Source organism: Rissa tridactyla, chromosome 2, assembly GCF_028500815.1.
Source record: "Rissa tridactyla isolate bRisTri1 chromosome 2, bRisTri1.patW.cur.20221130, whole genome shotgun sequence".
In the NCBI taxonomy this organism is placed as follows: Eukaryota; Metazoa; Chordata; class Aves; order Charadriiformes; family Laridae; genus Rissa; species Rissa tridactyla.
Window position 1 is genome coordinate 25,141,922 of NC_071467.1, and position 16,225 is coordinate 25,158,146.

The following is a 16,225-nucleotide window of genomic DNA, read 5'->3' on the forward strand; positions in this document are numbered from 1 at the left end:
ATCCAGCAAAACTATGATGTGTTCACAAGTCAAACATGGAATACTTCCAAGTTAAAGGAAATACTAGTAAGAGAAGGATTACTTTAACTCTTGAGAAACAACAGTAGACAATCTAACACCATAAGGAAACGCATTTCCCCAAAATAATTTTTGCTTAAGACACTAATATACAAAAATAGGATGATTTTGTGAATTGTTCGCAATTGCCTTTCAGAGTATCCAGATTTTCTTAAATTTACCTGTGCAGGAGAGTTAGCTTCTTCACCCTGCTTCTTCTTTTTCTTCTTCTTTTTCTTGGATTTGCCACTTGTAGAACTCTGAAGAATTGGCTCTGCTTTTTCTCTTTCATTATCTGAAGCCTTCATACAGGAATATAAGGTATTTAGCATTTAAGATGACAATGAAACATGCCTTCTATAGACTAAGCAAAAATTAACAGCTATAAGGAATTTAATTGCATATAAAAATACAAATGAACATAATCTTATCCGTTCAGTTCATTTTAAGAAGTCCACATTCTTTATATGCTATCTGGTAATATAGGTACAGGAGTTGGCAATAAAAAAAGGCAACAGAGCACCATGTATTGGTGGCATGGAAATGCTGTTTTTCATACAGAGAATTAAATGTTGTTAAGAAGTATTTCTGAAAACAGATCTAAATCCTCTCTTAGTCTACAACGGTAAGGTAATCCTTACACTATGGTGAGACAGTGAGATTTCACATGGAGCTAAGTGGCTTCTAGTTTCTCAATTACAACATTCAGCATTTTCCTGCTCTGTGTACACAATCATGCTACTCTTATCAGTGTAAGAGAGATGCAAGATTACCTTTATCATCACCCTTTAGTTACTTTAAGAAATGGCAATGGTAAGGGCAAAGTCTTGGGGCTAAGGAGAAAATATCACCTTTTACCTTCTGAATATCAGATATCTCTTCAGGTTGAGGAACAGAAGCAACTTTTTCTTCATCTACCCAGTTTCCCCACTCTTCTGCTGGTGCATTCCAATCGGAGCTGGGATCAGCTGAAGAAAGTCCATCTGCAAAGATTAAAAAGATTTTCAGGAATGTCTCCTTACTTTACAGGTGCTCTTTGACAGGTTAAAAATGAAGAAAAAAAATCTATGCATAAAACCTACTTCTTGATATCAAGATATGGATATTCATTACATTTTTTCAGAAGTACAGGAAAAATATTTTAATGATAGGTTGAAGACTTTTGTAAGCAGTGAGTAAGACTTGGTTATTTTACAGAGAAATTAGATTACAAACTATTCACAGCAGCAGCTAGCTAGATACAATTAAAGCATTCTGAGATACATTTTTCTAGACTATATGATCTGGGACAAATTTAAGAGTTGTTCTCTATCTTAAACCTTCCTAGTTTGTGAAAAGAATTAAGATGAACTGTAACAGTGATCAATCTTACCTTAGTAAGAATCCTTTACAAGTGATATATCTGAAAGTGTAAATCTCACCGAGCCAAAAGTCATCTTGCAACACTGACATTTTTAATAACCTTATTTTTTCTAAGACTCTAAGTCCCTAATCCATTTTGCTATCGTTTTTTTATGATAGCACGTATTTATGCTGTCACACAAGGAATGACAGATTTAAAGGCTCAGTTATATAAAAATTAAAAATATACAAAGGGAAGAACTAAGCCTTAGACTGTTTAGTAGAAAGTTACAGCAAGCCCATTTTAAAACAGAACACCTTGTAAAAGATCATCTTTCATTTCACATTTATATTAACATCACAAATGTTTCTCACCCTCAATATATGCCAAACTGAAGGAGAAGCGGCACACTTGGTCTGCCAACTACAGAGGGATTCAGCTTAAACATTTGCAAATTAAGTCAAAATGAAAAGCAGTAATAAATCCAATTAAATTTACTGGCAAACATTACGAAACCAGAAATACACTAAAAGACCTTAAGATTATTTGTAATACTTTTCCACCTCTTGCTTTCATATAAAAATATTACCTAATTACACTTAGTTTCGACACTAAAATTTACTGGTTTGAAAAAACAATTACTGCCCAACATAACACTTTACTGTTTATATACTACCCTCTCACTAGTTGCTTAAAGAAAAAAAAAAAAAATCAATTTTTTTTATAAGTAGTAAAAATTAGTAGTATTTGTAGATACAGTTTATTTCCTTGTCTTGAACCTGATAATGCAGTAAGGTGTATCTGTGTATCACATTGGCTTACACTTCTGTATTTCCCTACTTCTCTTAGTGTACACTTTAATTAATTGACATCTATGACTGAATTAGTCTATTAACAGAAGCTGTAGCCATAAACATTCATACACGCAGAAATGTGAATAAATTATGCTTTTGATAATATGTAAAACTGATTACTTTCAAATGATTAACTTAAGCGTGCTCCCCTTATCCTTAACCCAGATGAAAGACAAAAGATAAGTTTCAAAAGGATCTGATACCAGAGCAGCTGTGCCAGAACTGGTGGAATCAAGGACTGCATCACTCCATTCCACTTTTGCAGTCATTAAACAAGAAGTTGTTCTTAGAGAGAAGGTAACATGCAAAGCAGCTTTTCTGGTCAACTTTTTGATCAATTTTTCAGGTCAACAATGTAATGAGAGGCACTAAACTGTTTTTCTTGAACATTTTTATATCTGACTGAATAAAGCTATCAATTACAAGGCAGTTTTAAGGCTGAAAGTTTTCTTCACAGGTACAGTTTCGCTAGTAAATATTTAGGAATGGCTGTAACTTTATTATACTACAGCCCTGTTTAGGGAGAGACTGTGGCAAAAACTAAAAGAATAGTTTAAAATTGGTAGAGAAGGGAAAGGGGCGAGTAAAAACCACTAGAGTTCCCAAGTAATTTCAGTGATTTCTATCTATCCTGCATCTGCTTTCTATACATGTAAGAACTTCCTAACATTTGCTAAGTGAGAAAGTAAGTTACACTGAATACAAAAGTCTTATATCACATTAAGTTTTCAGTAAGGTACAACCATGGAAAAGCAAACTCTGTGACTCAAATACAGTCTAAATACGTCTTCTGCAGACTTGCAGTAGATATTTCTCATAATTTGCAGTAAGACTGTTTTAATTGATTACCAAGGTTTTCTGGCAAAAGCCAGAACTACCTTAAAGTGTATGGGCTCTTTCACTTCTGAGTTTCAATATCCAGGTATTTTTCCTAAAAATTAACCATTTTCTACTATTATTCGTCAAAATACTTCTTCCCATTTTCTTCAAACCGTCAATTAGCCTTACAGAAGTGAAACATTCTAGGTTTTCATTCAGATGCTCGAAACTGGCTAGTACAAGTAGCTAATATAAGCAACTACACTTTAAAGTAACGGTAATTAATAAAATTTTGTTAATGAACATTTTAGAGGAACATACTTAACCCAGACCATTCGTCATCAACAGGGGGTTGAGCATGACTTAAATCCCACTGAAAATCAGAAGTACCAGCCTGAGAAACTGACTCACTGTTGGATCCTGAAAGGGAATAAATAAAATTGTACTTGTAAGTTAACAAGCTTTCTGAATTTTCTTGGTAAAGAAATTCCAATCAAAGTAGGAAAGGAAGACAGAAGGGCTCAAGGAAAAAAGCCTGATTCTAAGGACCACACAGGACAGGAAAACTACAAGGCTCTTGAAAATGCGATATATTCAGAAAATAAGGGAACTGAAGAAGGAAGACAAAACTAAGTCAGGGGAAGAATATGGAAAAGAGAGATAAAAAGGGTGAGTAACAGCAGTCTATAAAGCCTACAGTAGTCTCCTCAAACTGAAAAATACAATGAGATATTATGGGTAGTAAAATTATTACCCTGTATCAGTAAGAACTCTTACAGGCAGAAGCTTAAAAGAAGAAAGTACTAGAAAGAAACCTCGTCAATTACATTCAGATATAGGAATTATTCATTACTAAGAATCCAATTCTCATTTCAAAACCATATAATAAAAAAATAAACCCAAAAAAACTTAATTGTGAGACTTAAAGAAATTAATATATTTCTTTATGATGAGACGTTACTTTTGAAATGAAGTTTAAATAGGACCATAGCTACCCGGGTGTCTCTATTTTATAAGCAACTCTGCAAAAGACACCTCAGATGACAGGAAACTTGACAGGAAAACACTCTAATTTTTTGCTAGCCAGTCACAAGTAAGAAGTATTTATTCACGTGGTCACTTTGCATTACAACATTGTTAGCTAATGTGCAAAGATGACAAATATACTTCACTGTCTTCACGCTTCTCTCTAAATTAAAGTTGGAACGGTGATATTACAGATGGATCTCATATCAGTTAATAAAGTCGTCCTACTTTATTAACTACGTTTTCTTAAGTTTTCGCCTAGAGACTTAACTTGAATTCAAGTGGCTCCCTGGGAAATGTTATTTTATTAAAACACTCTGCACAATTAAGACTTTGTTGTTTCTTTTTCTTTAGACAAGGTTTCATTAAGTGAACTGTTCTTTGGAAAGTCTGATAAATTAGACCTTGGCATTTATAACTTCTTTGTTATCCTGGCTCAGATGTGCACAGAGAACGAAGTACTTGTGAGCTGTAGGACACCGAGCTTGAGTTCCACCGTTCAAAGACTGCAAACTGCAGTACAAGTAAACACAGCCTAAGTGCATAAGCACTTGGCCAGCTACTTCCTAAAAGTAGAGAGACATGCCAAGCTCATTTGATAACTGCAGTAAGCAAGCAAGAGCAGAAACCCTGACATATGACCCCCTTATTGCATAATAAATCACTGTAGCACTTGTCAGTAGTTTAACACACAAGATTTGTTATGAAGCCAGGTTTGCACTCTATAGCAATTTCACTCTTCAAAAAAAGAAAACCCTGGAGCTCAGCTCTTCCACCCATCATACAGAAAAAAGACCCAAGACTTCAAATCCTGCCTATGGAGCATACTTTGAAAGTAGTGCTTCAGTTCCTTCAAGGGGAAAAACCCAGCCGTCGAATAACACATCTCCCGGATGATCAGGGTAAACAGACTTTCCTAGAAAGCCATCTTCAGATCTCCAACTTGAGCAACAGTGAGCAATTTCTCATGCCCGTTATTTAGACTCAACACACAAACTGGAAGGCTAACCAAGAAGTATCACCTTCTTATTGACCTAGCTTTTGATCATCAATTCAAAAGTTACTTTATTGCACAATTTCAGCATAACAAAAAAGCTTTCTAGGATTTCGTAAAATGTGTCTTCCACCTGTTTCCAGTTACTGGTACTATTTTCAAAGAATAGTGAGAAAGATACATCTTAATAACATTTGGCAAATCCTATTTCCACCTGGTGGAGCAGAAGAGAGTGGAAAAATCTTTTGAAGGGCATACATACCAGAAACTCCAGGAGTTAATCCAAATGAAGAGAAAGAAGCAGAATTCTGTTCAGAGGTATTAATCCTTGCGTCCACATTCCAAGCAGCTGTGGGGAAGAGGGAAGAAAAAAAGAAAAAAAAAAAAGAGGAAAAAAAAAAGAAAAAGAGAACTTCACACTGCTGGCAATGTTGAAAAAGTTAGCTATTTAATTATGAATAGGGCCAGAAAAACAGTGGACATTCCAAACAGTTGACAATGTTAACATTTCACATAACTTCAGGGCATTATTTTGCTTATTATATCAGGCAATTAGTGCTGATAGAGATGTGACTCTACAAACACTCAGTCTGAAACAAATTTCAAGCTTTCTAAGATCTTTTTCCCTCTAAAGCCCTTTGTATATATAAACTCACAAAGGAAAAGAAAATTCTGTTTTGAGCTCCATACTATTCTTCTTCTTCACATTATTGCAATCACTTAAGTTATTAAAAAGCATTATTTATTAACTCTATAGATGAAACCTTGCTTGGAGCAAATTGCATATATGTTAAAGAACAGACCTGAGTTCAGAACAGTTTTTGACAAGTAGGAGATACTGCTTAAAAAATAAGATATATTTGACTGTTAAGTCTAAGGTAGAAAATAAGCAGAAATAATCAGTGGCACTAATGTGTCAAAAGAAATATCTGGTTAGAAAGTGATTCTAAATAAAAATTACTAGTAGCTTTTATTTAGAATTACATTTATTTAACTGGAGGAGTGGGCACTCAAAACTGGACAAAGTAATCCAGACGTGGTCCAAGAAGTGGATAATCACTACCCCCAATTTACTGACTCCTGTTAATACAGCCCAGAATACTGTTGGTGTCCTTTTCTGCTGGAGCCTATGGCTGGCTTGTGTCCAGCTTGGTGTCCACCACGACCCCTTGTCCACAGAGCTGCTCTCCAGACAGTCAGTCCCCAGCCAGGGGTGCTTCCTACCCAGGTGCAGCACTTCACATTTGTCCTTGTTGAAATTCCTCGGGTACCTGTTGGCCTGTTCCTCCACCTGGTTTAGGTCCCTCTGGATGGCCCCCTGATCCAGACTGTATCTACTGGTTCCCCCATCCCCACTCAAGTTTGGTGTAATCTGGGAATCTGATGTGAATGACCCTCTGTTGCCTCCTCCAGGTCATTTATAAAGGTGACAAATATGACAGCTCTAAATACAGAGCCCTGTGATATCCCCCTCGTTACCAACCTCCAGGAAGAGTATGACTCCCTAATTCCTACCTTTTAAGCCTGACCAGTTTTTCAGCCATCCTAACTTGGATACAATAACACTGTGAGAGACCATGTTGAAAGCATTGCAAAAGTCATCGTAAGAGATGTCCACTGCCTTCCCCTCACCCACAAAACTAGTAATTTTACCAGGTCAGCCTAGTCAGGCATGATGTATTCTCAGTAACAAAACCAACAAGCTGGTCACTGTCACTAACAACTACCTTATTAGAATATACAGCAGCATACAGCTAACCGAAATATGAAAAAAGCCCTTTGCCTCTACTTGGCAACAGTAAAGCTTCCAATAGTATAGCAGGTCCAGCCTCAGGAATCACATTTGGAGATACGTGAGACAAATTAAAGGGGTCTAGACTAAAGCAATGTTGCTCACTACAAAGGAACACTGCTTTCCAGAAGAGACTAGGATCACAGACTGAACAGTGGGAAGGACCAAATTACAGCATCTACTAATAAGCTGAAGATCGTTGCCTAGACAGAAATGAAGAATTCTCTTCTCCATTATTATTATTATGGACAGTACAAATGATCAAGGCAGAAAATGGTAGCAGAGAAGACTACAAACAATTTCTAATGAGAAAAAACAGTGTAATACTAAATGTCACGAGAGCTGAACAATCTTCATGCCTGGAGCCGAAAAAAGTATCTGCCAAAACCAAACACAGTTGATTTCATTGTGTTGGATCAACAGAATAAGCTTATGACCTGGGTTTTGAGACATTCATTAAAAAAGAAGTTACACTTCAAAACAACTTAGTAATTACTTTCAGAATTTTAGGAAAGTGATATAAAAATTTGATTCCTTCACAGAAAAAAATTTATTTCAGATAAACTCCAAAACACGGTTGAACTGTAAACAGAGACTTAGATTTTAAGCCATCAGAACTTAGAGTAAACAGAAATGGCTTAGTTCACATTTCACTAGACCACTCAAATAGCTTTATGTTTATATATTGAAAAAAGTCTTGAAGAGATTCGCTACTAAAAAATAAACTTATGTAAAAAAAATGCTTAAGTGAAGCAAGTTTTCTTTGGAATAGCTTACCAATAGGACTGAACAAAGAACGCTCTTTCCAGGGCCTGCCCACCAGGGTTACACCCCAGTCCTTTCCGTTTCCATTAGCATCTCCAGTGTCCTGGCCCCAAGCTGATGTCTCAGTCTTCCTCTTCCCAGCTGCAGTTGAGGGAACAGATGTCCATTTCTCCTCCCCTACACCAATCTGTGAGGAGATTTTTACTGACTTCTCATTCCAGCTTCCTCCATTTACTGTATGGCTTTCACTCAATGCTGGAGAAACTTAAACACAAGCATAATGAAAGCATTATATAAAATAAGAACTGAATGAAGAATTAAAATATTACTTACATGCATGTAGACTTAACAATAAAAAAAAAGTACAAATGAACAGCAGCTTTGCTACACCAGTGTGATACAGAAGAGCTGTGCTCTGTCTCAGCTGATTTTCCAGTTCAGATGATATGCACCATCTGTCTACTAACTTGAAGAGTGAGGAAAAAACAGCACCAAACTGCACTCTCCTTCCTGCATCCCCTTCTTTATAGGGCTGATACCTTAGTGAACCAGTCCCTCTAGATTAAAAAAAGAAATAGGAGGGGGTGGGGGTGCTTCCAACACTGCCAGGTAATTTCTCTTACACAGTATGTTGATGATTTGTGGAAAGCTCAAAGCACTAAATGAAGAATAATTTCTGTTTCATTGCTGCATACAGCAGTTCTCTAGGCAGAGAGAATTAGAGAATTAGAAAGAGGTTCCCAAACACTACACAGTACTTGCAAAAAGCACAGCTATCATACTGACTATAGAGTCCATCAAAGTTAGAGGAAAAGAAAATCATGCTAACACGCCTAAAAGAATTCGTAAGCAATATATTTTATGGTACATTAAGGTAAGAGACTACAAGTCTATCTGCAACAGTCTACCCTGCTAGGGAATTACTAGTTGCAGCAAATTTAATGTATACTTTGAGGGGAGTCAATAGTACATTGGGACAAAAAGATCATTACAAAAATTCTAATTATTTTTAATTTATGCCCCCATAAAACATAAAGGCTAATGGTCACCTGGTACACCCAGCCTGACCTCCTATATATCACAAATCTTTCTTAAAGGGCTCTGTATATCAAATCCTCTCTTTATCTCTCTTTTTATATATGCAATGTAAACAACAGAAAAACTTCACATTTACAAACGATTAAGAAATATCTGCACATGCTGATGCATGAGTAAGTCGGTATCATATGCCAACAAAAACTACAGACCAAATACTTCATTCCTTAAATGAACTCATAGCTCAGGCAGCATGAACAGGCCATATTCAAGACAGCCTCACCGCAAGGAATTGATTAGGTGAGATATGCCTAGATTTTGTCAGACAAATAATTTCCAAATCTGTAAGGTCACTATTGCTGTACCTAAAAACACTGCCCTTTCTCTATACAACTCCACAGCACTAACATTGTTTGTGTCAGTCAATGTCCTTTAAGGGTAATATCACATCTTACGGGAAGGCAACAAGAAAATAGCAAAGAGACAGAAACCAAAGTGTAGCTGATAGAAAAACTCTTTTGCAACCTTGCAAAAAGACAGCTGAAGTCCTTAAGCAGGAGCTTGATTATTCTGTGTTTATCACACGACTCTCCCATCACAAATATTTACCTTCTATATGACCAGTAAGATTTCACAGAATATTTAAGATTGGAAGGGATCTCTCAAAGTCACCTAGTTCCCCGTCTTCTGTTCAAACCACAGCTAACTTCAAAATTACACTGCTTTATTCAAGTTCTGGAAATCCTAATGGCTGGTAGTTCAAAGCATCTCTGGGCAATCTTATGAAGAGCTTTTTTCTTCACGGCCAGTCAGAATTTCCCTCACTGAAGCCTGATTATCAGCTCCTGTCCTTCCGTAACACATCTCTGAAGAATACAGCTCCTTCCTTCTGTGCTATGGTCCAGGAAGTTTGCATGTGAAGCAGAGCTCTCCAAAAGCAGAAAAGTAGTTCACTTTCTGGATGTGGGTGCTTTTAATAACTCATTTGTTGACTTACTCAATTGCACTGAATAATTTCCATTAAAGCAACGCCACTAATGTTGGCTATGAGTAAGAAACAACCATTTTGATTTCATTATGCCAAATTAATTTAAGTATTACTGTAGTAATATCTCTTATCAGAAAACCGCTAAGATTCACTAGTCAAACACAGTCTAAAAATAGCCAAATATTTAAACAATTATGTGTATGACACATATAACATCATGTATGTTTATTTATAAACATACATTTTGAAAGTAAGTAAATATAAATGTATTTAAAATATGCCTCTCAAAGGATTATGTAAAGAACTAACTCGTGTATACAATCTGAAACAAGTGCAAACTTTACAATAATCAGGCCTGCTATGTTTGAGCTCCTTGCAGGTATCTATATTAAGGTTTTTCTTAATGCAAATACTTAATTCACTAACACAAAAAAGTGACTAAGTTAGAAAAGCTAGCATAAAGAATTTTTAACTTGAGTTTGAGAATAAGATTTACTGTTCTGTAAGCAACAATTTGTATAATAGGTAATCTAGCTGAAAATTCTAGATACTGAATCCTTTTTCTACATATAACAGACGCCTATTAACCTATTAAAAAGTAACTACAGCTTAGAAGTATACATTTGCATAGCCATAAAAGCCAGCTGTGTAATAAAGTTCCAGATCAGTAACCGCACAAAAACCTGCACTGACAATTTGTGTTTTCACTTCTGTAAAACACTTTTCTAGTTAATTAGGATGCGTAATAATGAAAGCCTTTTACCTTGTGGAATTGATGACTCCCCCTTTGCAGGCTTAGAGCTGCTAACTTGCGCATTCAGAAGTGCATCACCTGATTAAGAAGTAAGAGGAAATGGAGCTAGAGTAAGTTTTTTCAGAAAGCAACACCTGTAAAAATCTTCTAAAAGAGTATCCATCACTGATATTTTCAGAAAAAAGCCATCAATACCTCAAAGTAAATCAACACATTACCAGAAAACTTCAGAATAAAATTAAAGTGCTCTATGTTTTATTATTTGTGTTTATTTTGCAGACAGAATGAACTCAAAACTATAATTCAAGAAACTGCAGATTTCAAAGAACTCTAGCAGGCTCCCCAAGAATGGTGAGCAGAAATCTAAAACAGAGGCTGTCATTTTCAAGCAAAGGGCAGCTCCAAATATTTCAGAAACATATAGCTATTTCTAACTTCCACCTTATCTTCAAAACACCAGATACAGCTGAATTCTTTTCAGATTAGTCTGGTACATGGTGATACATAAGAACATATGATGCACAAAGGACTCTGGCTATAGTGGTTACAGTAGCTGTGGCTAGCCACAGAGTATGTAGACTGTTGGAATTACCATTTTGTGAAGCTGTATGTGTGTAAATGGACAGGGCCGGGGGGGAAGAGGAAACAGTTGATCTAGTCCTCAAGGACAAGAACCATGCACCCAAGTCAAGACTCAAACAAGTGTCAATATAAACACTAGGCAAGGCATGCAAATTTCAATATATCGTTAGAGGCTACCAGACAGCTGCTAGGCTCGGTCTTTTTGCCACTTTGCTGGAGTTTCGTCTAATTAAAGCACCAAGTGTATCAGTAGATTAAAAGCATGTCAGAAAGCTAAACTGTGTCTCCAGATTCTTTCATCTTCTTAAACCATTTCTCAGTTGCAGCCAAATATGAATTCCTGTGCCTACACACGGTTTAAACCAACCCATGCAACTTTTTTCTTAAACAGTAGCAGCCATAGAAGCTAAAGCTTCCATTTCCTTATTGAATCCTTCATTATAATAATTGATCACTAAGTCTCAGGCAGATGTGCGCCACCATTATGAACCACTTTAGCACAGGTAGTACTAAATCAATGTTGGAAAAAATGTCTACATGTTAAGCAGGGGATGATGTGCAAAGAGAACTCATGGGCATAACCTTCCCACAGGGAAGCGTTCAAAAAGGTAAGAAGTTAGTGCTGCCTGCAGCAGTGCTGAAGGTGCCTTTGAAATTTCCAGAAACATAAAGGACAGAGTCAGCAAAGCACAAGTGAAGGAATAGGACATACGCCTGTGCAGCTGTGAAGCTACCACCATGGAGGCCAGCGTCTCAGCTACTTACTCCAGAACGTTCTCTTCTCAGCTTCCCCAAAATTGTGGCTCAAAAAACTGGGGAGTTTTGCACAATGAGTACCTTTACATAGCTTGGAATGATTTCCTTGTGAGTTACACCTCCAAACATACCTACCATACATCCCAAACAGTCACTATTTAAGCATTCAAGTAAAGTTATCTTTCTAGAACATGTTCACAGACCTATCGACTATCATACCTTTATTTTTTCTCAGACCAACCGGAAGCGATGGTGTAGGCATCAGTTGTTCAATGGATACAGTAACTGTATTCTCCACCCCTTGGAGATTTGATTCTCCTGAGCCACCATCAGTCAGCACCTTGTCTCGCTTACGCTGCTGTCGCTTCTCTCTGTTACTGATTTTAGTTTCCCAGGCTCCTAAAACATCCCCCAAATAAAAACATCACTAAATAAGTCAGAGAGCAAAAAGGAAAGAGTTTTAGCCTGTTTCATATCAGGTTGAAGTTTGAGTACAGGTTTAGTTCGGAAATCACAGACATGGCAGTCAACTTCAACATTAGTTTAAACACATGAACAACTGGCCAAAGTTAAGTTTTTCTGGATGCAATGCAGTAATACTTTGCTTCACAGAACAAAACGTGAACAACATGAGGGCCCTGCTATTAACAGCTTTTCTTATTTTTTGTTTAACTTAAAATCTGTTGAAGTTACTAAATACTGTTTCAAAGATCAGATTTCCGGATACAATATGCGACTGTGGAGTTATGACAAAATGAGTTTGTGTTTCCTTATGAAGCAAATACAAGTAAATCTTAAACAGCGTTTAAGCTAATTGCATTTTTTGTGTGTGTGTGTGTTCATGTTCAGTACCTTCATCAACTTCCTTTCCATCTAGACGTGACATATCCTGAACCGTTTTAGCATCTCCCTTTGATTTCTTTTTTTTCTTTGACTAGAATAAAAATAAAACATTATCTTAATAATTACTTAGTGATCATTTGTCACAGCGATTTAGAATTCCTCCCCACCAAAATACAGGAGTACATTTAAAACAGATTTTCCTAAATAACTCTCTCTATGGACAGTCTCTTGAAAGGAATACTAACTAATACTAATTCCTAAATGTAAGTTAGGACTATTGAAGTAACTTATGCAGTTCATAAATGGAAGGTGGGGGGAACAATTACTTATGCTACAGAGCACAAAGCCTGATGGAAGAAGCTATGCTGATGGCATCACAGTCACAGAGAAGCATGAACTGTCTGGCAGGCAGATCCCACTTTGGCAAAATCTGTTTTGTGCAGAAGCAGTTGTAAAGTTACACATGGAGAAATAAAGAATGCCAGCGATTCCTTTAAAAAAAGTGGGTAAGAGAACTGCAGCTTGGAAAACTACTTCAAAACAGGAACTGTGATTACAGTCCATACAACAGATACAGAGGGTTCTTCTTCCAAGGTTTCACCAGTTATGTCTTCCTGGCTACACAAGCAGAGGTAAACGAAGAGGAATGGAGATGACTACTTCTGCAAGCAGTTTTGGTGCAACAGGTAGCAATATGAAATGTTTAAAAGATAATATTGAGGAAAAAAAGATGAAAAATGACCCAAGATATTGGGAGAGTGTGTAGCTCAAAGCCTTGGTGTTTCATCTTTTGATAAGCTAAAGTTATGGCAAATTGACTTGACTACCTTCTTAGAAAGAAAATACAGTACTGAAAAGCTTTTCAATCCAGTGAAGAAAGGTATAAGGACTACCTGATAAACCTGAATGAAAAATAAAAAAAAAAGGGACTTTTTAAAGAAAGATGGTTATCCACTCAAATGCTATAAGGGGAACTATTCAGTGATTCACTGTCTCTGGAATATTTGAATAAGGATACTCTAAGAATGCTGGATGTCCTTCTGGAATATATGCTTCTGCCAGAGTAAGACCAGCAATTGCCAGCTTTACCCCCAAGTTCAAACTATATGATTTTCTAGTCTTAGATGTGCAAGGAAAGTACAACATTCTCTCTGGAATTCAGAATAGGTAGCAGATAAATTACCACCACAGCTGCAGAAGATATTCTATGGGCCCACAATGGCATGCAGCTCATATGCCTTTGGGTTAGCATGCCCAAGAAGTACCATGTAGCTTCAACATGGGTACTGAAAGCAGTACAGCTTGTTAGTGCAGCACCAGAAATTAAAAAAATATGCAATGCTGTGCCAACACACCTCTGATACTTAAGGAGCTGACTTGAACAGTTAACTCATGGTTTACTGCACTAGGGGACCCACAACACAGATACACCCAAACTTAATTATCTCATTTATTTACCCAGTAGACTACCTTTACCCACACACCAGCTATGCAACTTTTGAAAAGTCTCCAAAAGAGAAGGCACGGTTTCAAAGGCAACACAAGAAGAATTGGTTCTAAGAATTCATACTCTTAGCCAAATTATTTGCCAGTGCACCTTCTAAGGAAAGAATTAAAAAGGAAAGCAAAAAACAGCAGGAAAAACAGTTATGAATTTCTTCTTGGAGCTCATGCAGAGGAAAGATTAGTAAATTTGTACCATCTCCCATTTTCAGCTACACTGAGAATGGAAGCTGCAGCCTTAGAATTTCCCCCACACAAAGCCGTAACAACCCAACTGTCCTCTGGCACTAAGAGAACACCTGAAATGACTTCAGAAGTCTCCCAGACAGCAGTTTAAGATGACTGCTCCTCCAAGTGGTAACTGCAGTTTCTTAAATAACTAGCTCCTACAGAGATAGTGACATGAAAACATCAAAGTAACAGTTTTAAAAATAAATTTGTTACTAACAAACACTGTTTTTAAAAAGATCAAGAATTCAGATCTTGAAAATGTATTTACTTTTGTGAATTACTAGAACGTGATCTGAGAAACCAGAACCATAATTAGTTATCTGATCTTCCCACCACCTGCAAAACTTAGTGCTCTAACAGTCACCTCGGTAACAAACTGACTGAAACAGCAAGAGATGTTAAATGTTACTGAGCAGGCAAGCCGATCATTTTGCTGAAGCTTACTCATTCCAAGCGTCACCTTCTGCAATACAGAAATCTGCCAGTGTTGGCTTTGCCACCAGACAAAGAGCACATGTGGAACTCAGCAAGCCTACTAAAATTTTTCAAGTCTTTAAGATGCACTGTCCCCCATGCAAGAACAATAGAAAAACAGACCCTTTCTCCTCATCCCTAATGGTCTGCCTATTTCTATTCAAGACAAGGCAGTTGAGAGCTTGTAAACAGAATAGGCAATGAAGTTTTAACATCCTGCAATCTCATCCACAGGGTCACTTCTTAGACACAGTCCCTTACACTAAAACAAAAAGAAACCTTGTACTGCGTAAGTCACTAAAATGGAAAAAAGGGAAGAAACTATTCAAAGTGTATGAATAGCCACAAGTCAGACATTACCCAAAGCTTCCCTTCCCCCAAAGCAGAACAAGAGGATACAACCTAAATGACCATCCTGAAAAAACATGCCTGAAATTCACAACCCTGAAGCAGCTAATACAGAAACACAGAGAGTGTGATTGAAAGCATATATTCAAGTCTCCCCCCCAAAAAACTATATCCTTCAGGTTGTAGATGAGATATATACATATATATACACACACATACACACACACCCCCCACCCACCCACCCACGCATGTACCTCTTAAATCCCACCCATTGACTTATACCACCCATCCCAAGCTATACAAAGACACAAACACAGGACCCTTTACAATCTTCTTAGCAGGTTTACAATGTTACAAATTTAACAGATGCCCTGAGAGGCTTAACCAAATACTTAGATGCCTGTAAAGTTAACTGTAGTTCTTGGGATGTTTTTAATTGAAGGGTAACAATCAACTCCTGAGGCAATCATGCTTTGCCCAAGGCTCTCCAAAGTGATACAAAAACATAACTAGTTGAACAACCATCCATATCCATATAGTGGTACTGACTTCCTGGAGCTGCAGTTTCAATTTAACATTTTAAAATTCAGATCACTATGTTTGCAATTTTAAGGTAAAGCTCGAGTTTAGCATTTAAACACCTTACCTACTTGGAAACCTGCTTGAAATAAAGTGAAAGTTAAGAAGAAAAATATAGTTATTCCTTCAGGATCACATTTTATTATGTTATTGAAAAACAACCCACAAAGTCAATCTGATGCAAGACATGGTAAAGAGAACGAAGTGTGCCATATGAAATTTTAAGGCAAACCCACTTCACATAAAAGTCTTTCTTTTTGCCAATCCTAAAGATGTTTAAAGCCCTATAGCCAACTAACAGGATACAGTCTTTTATCCAACACACCAACTGCAAAAGAAAATGTTATTATAGGATAGTCAAGTAAGTTAATTAAAGCTTGAATGAGCTAAACAAATTACAATAATCAACTGCTGGTTTCTGACTATTTATGAACAGTCATTTATTTTTCCTCAGTATGGTTAGAACAAATGCATTTTGTTGAA

The 16,225-nt window shown here is 36.8% G+C and overlaps 1 protein-coding gene across 2 annotated transcripts in view; it reads right to left on the reverse strand.

The window, feature by feature from the left end:
• MTDH (metadherin) overlaps positions 1-16,225 on the reverse strand; it is a 35,028-nt gene that overhangs the window by 11,014 nt on the left and 7,789 nt on the right. For both annotated transcript variants that reach the window (XM_054190022.1, XM_054190021.1), the window contains exons 3-10: positions 12,617-12,698; positions 11,984-12,163; positions 10,436-10,504; positions 7,662-7,913; positions 5,355-5,441; positions 3,394-3,492; positions 916-1,040; positions 240-359 (exon numbers count right to left, since the gene is read on the reverse strand). In XM_054190022.1, the coding sequence (XP_054045997.1) occupies positions 240-359; positions 916-1,040; positions 3,394-3,492; positions 5,355-5,441; positions 7,662-7,913; positions 10,436-10,504; positions 11,984-12,163; positions 12,617-12,698 (1,014 nt within the window). The remainder of the gene's footprint in view (positions 1-239; positions 360-915; positions 1,041-3,393; positions 3,493-5,354; positions 5,442-7,661; positions 7,914-10,435; positions 10,505-11,983; positions 12,164-12,616; positions 12,699-16,225) is intronic.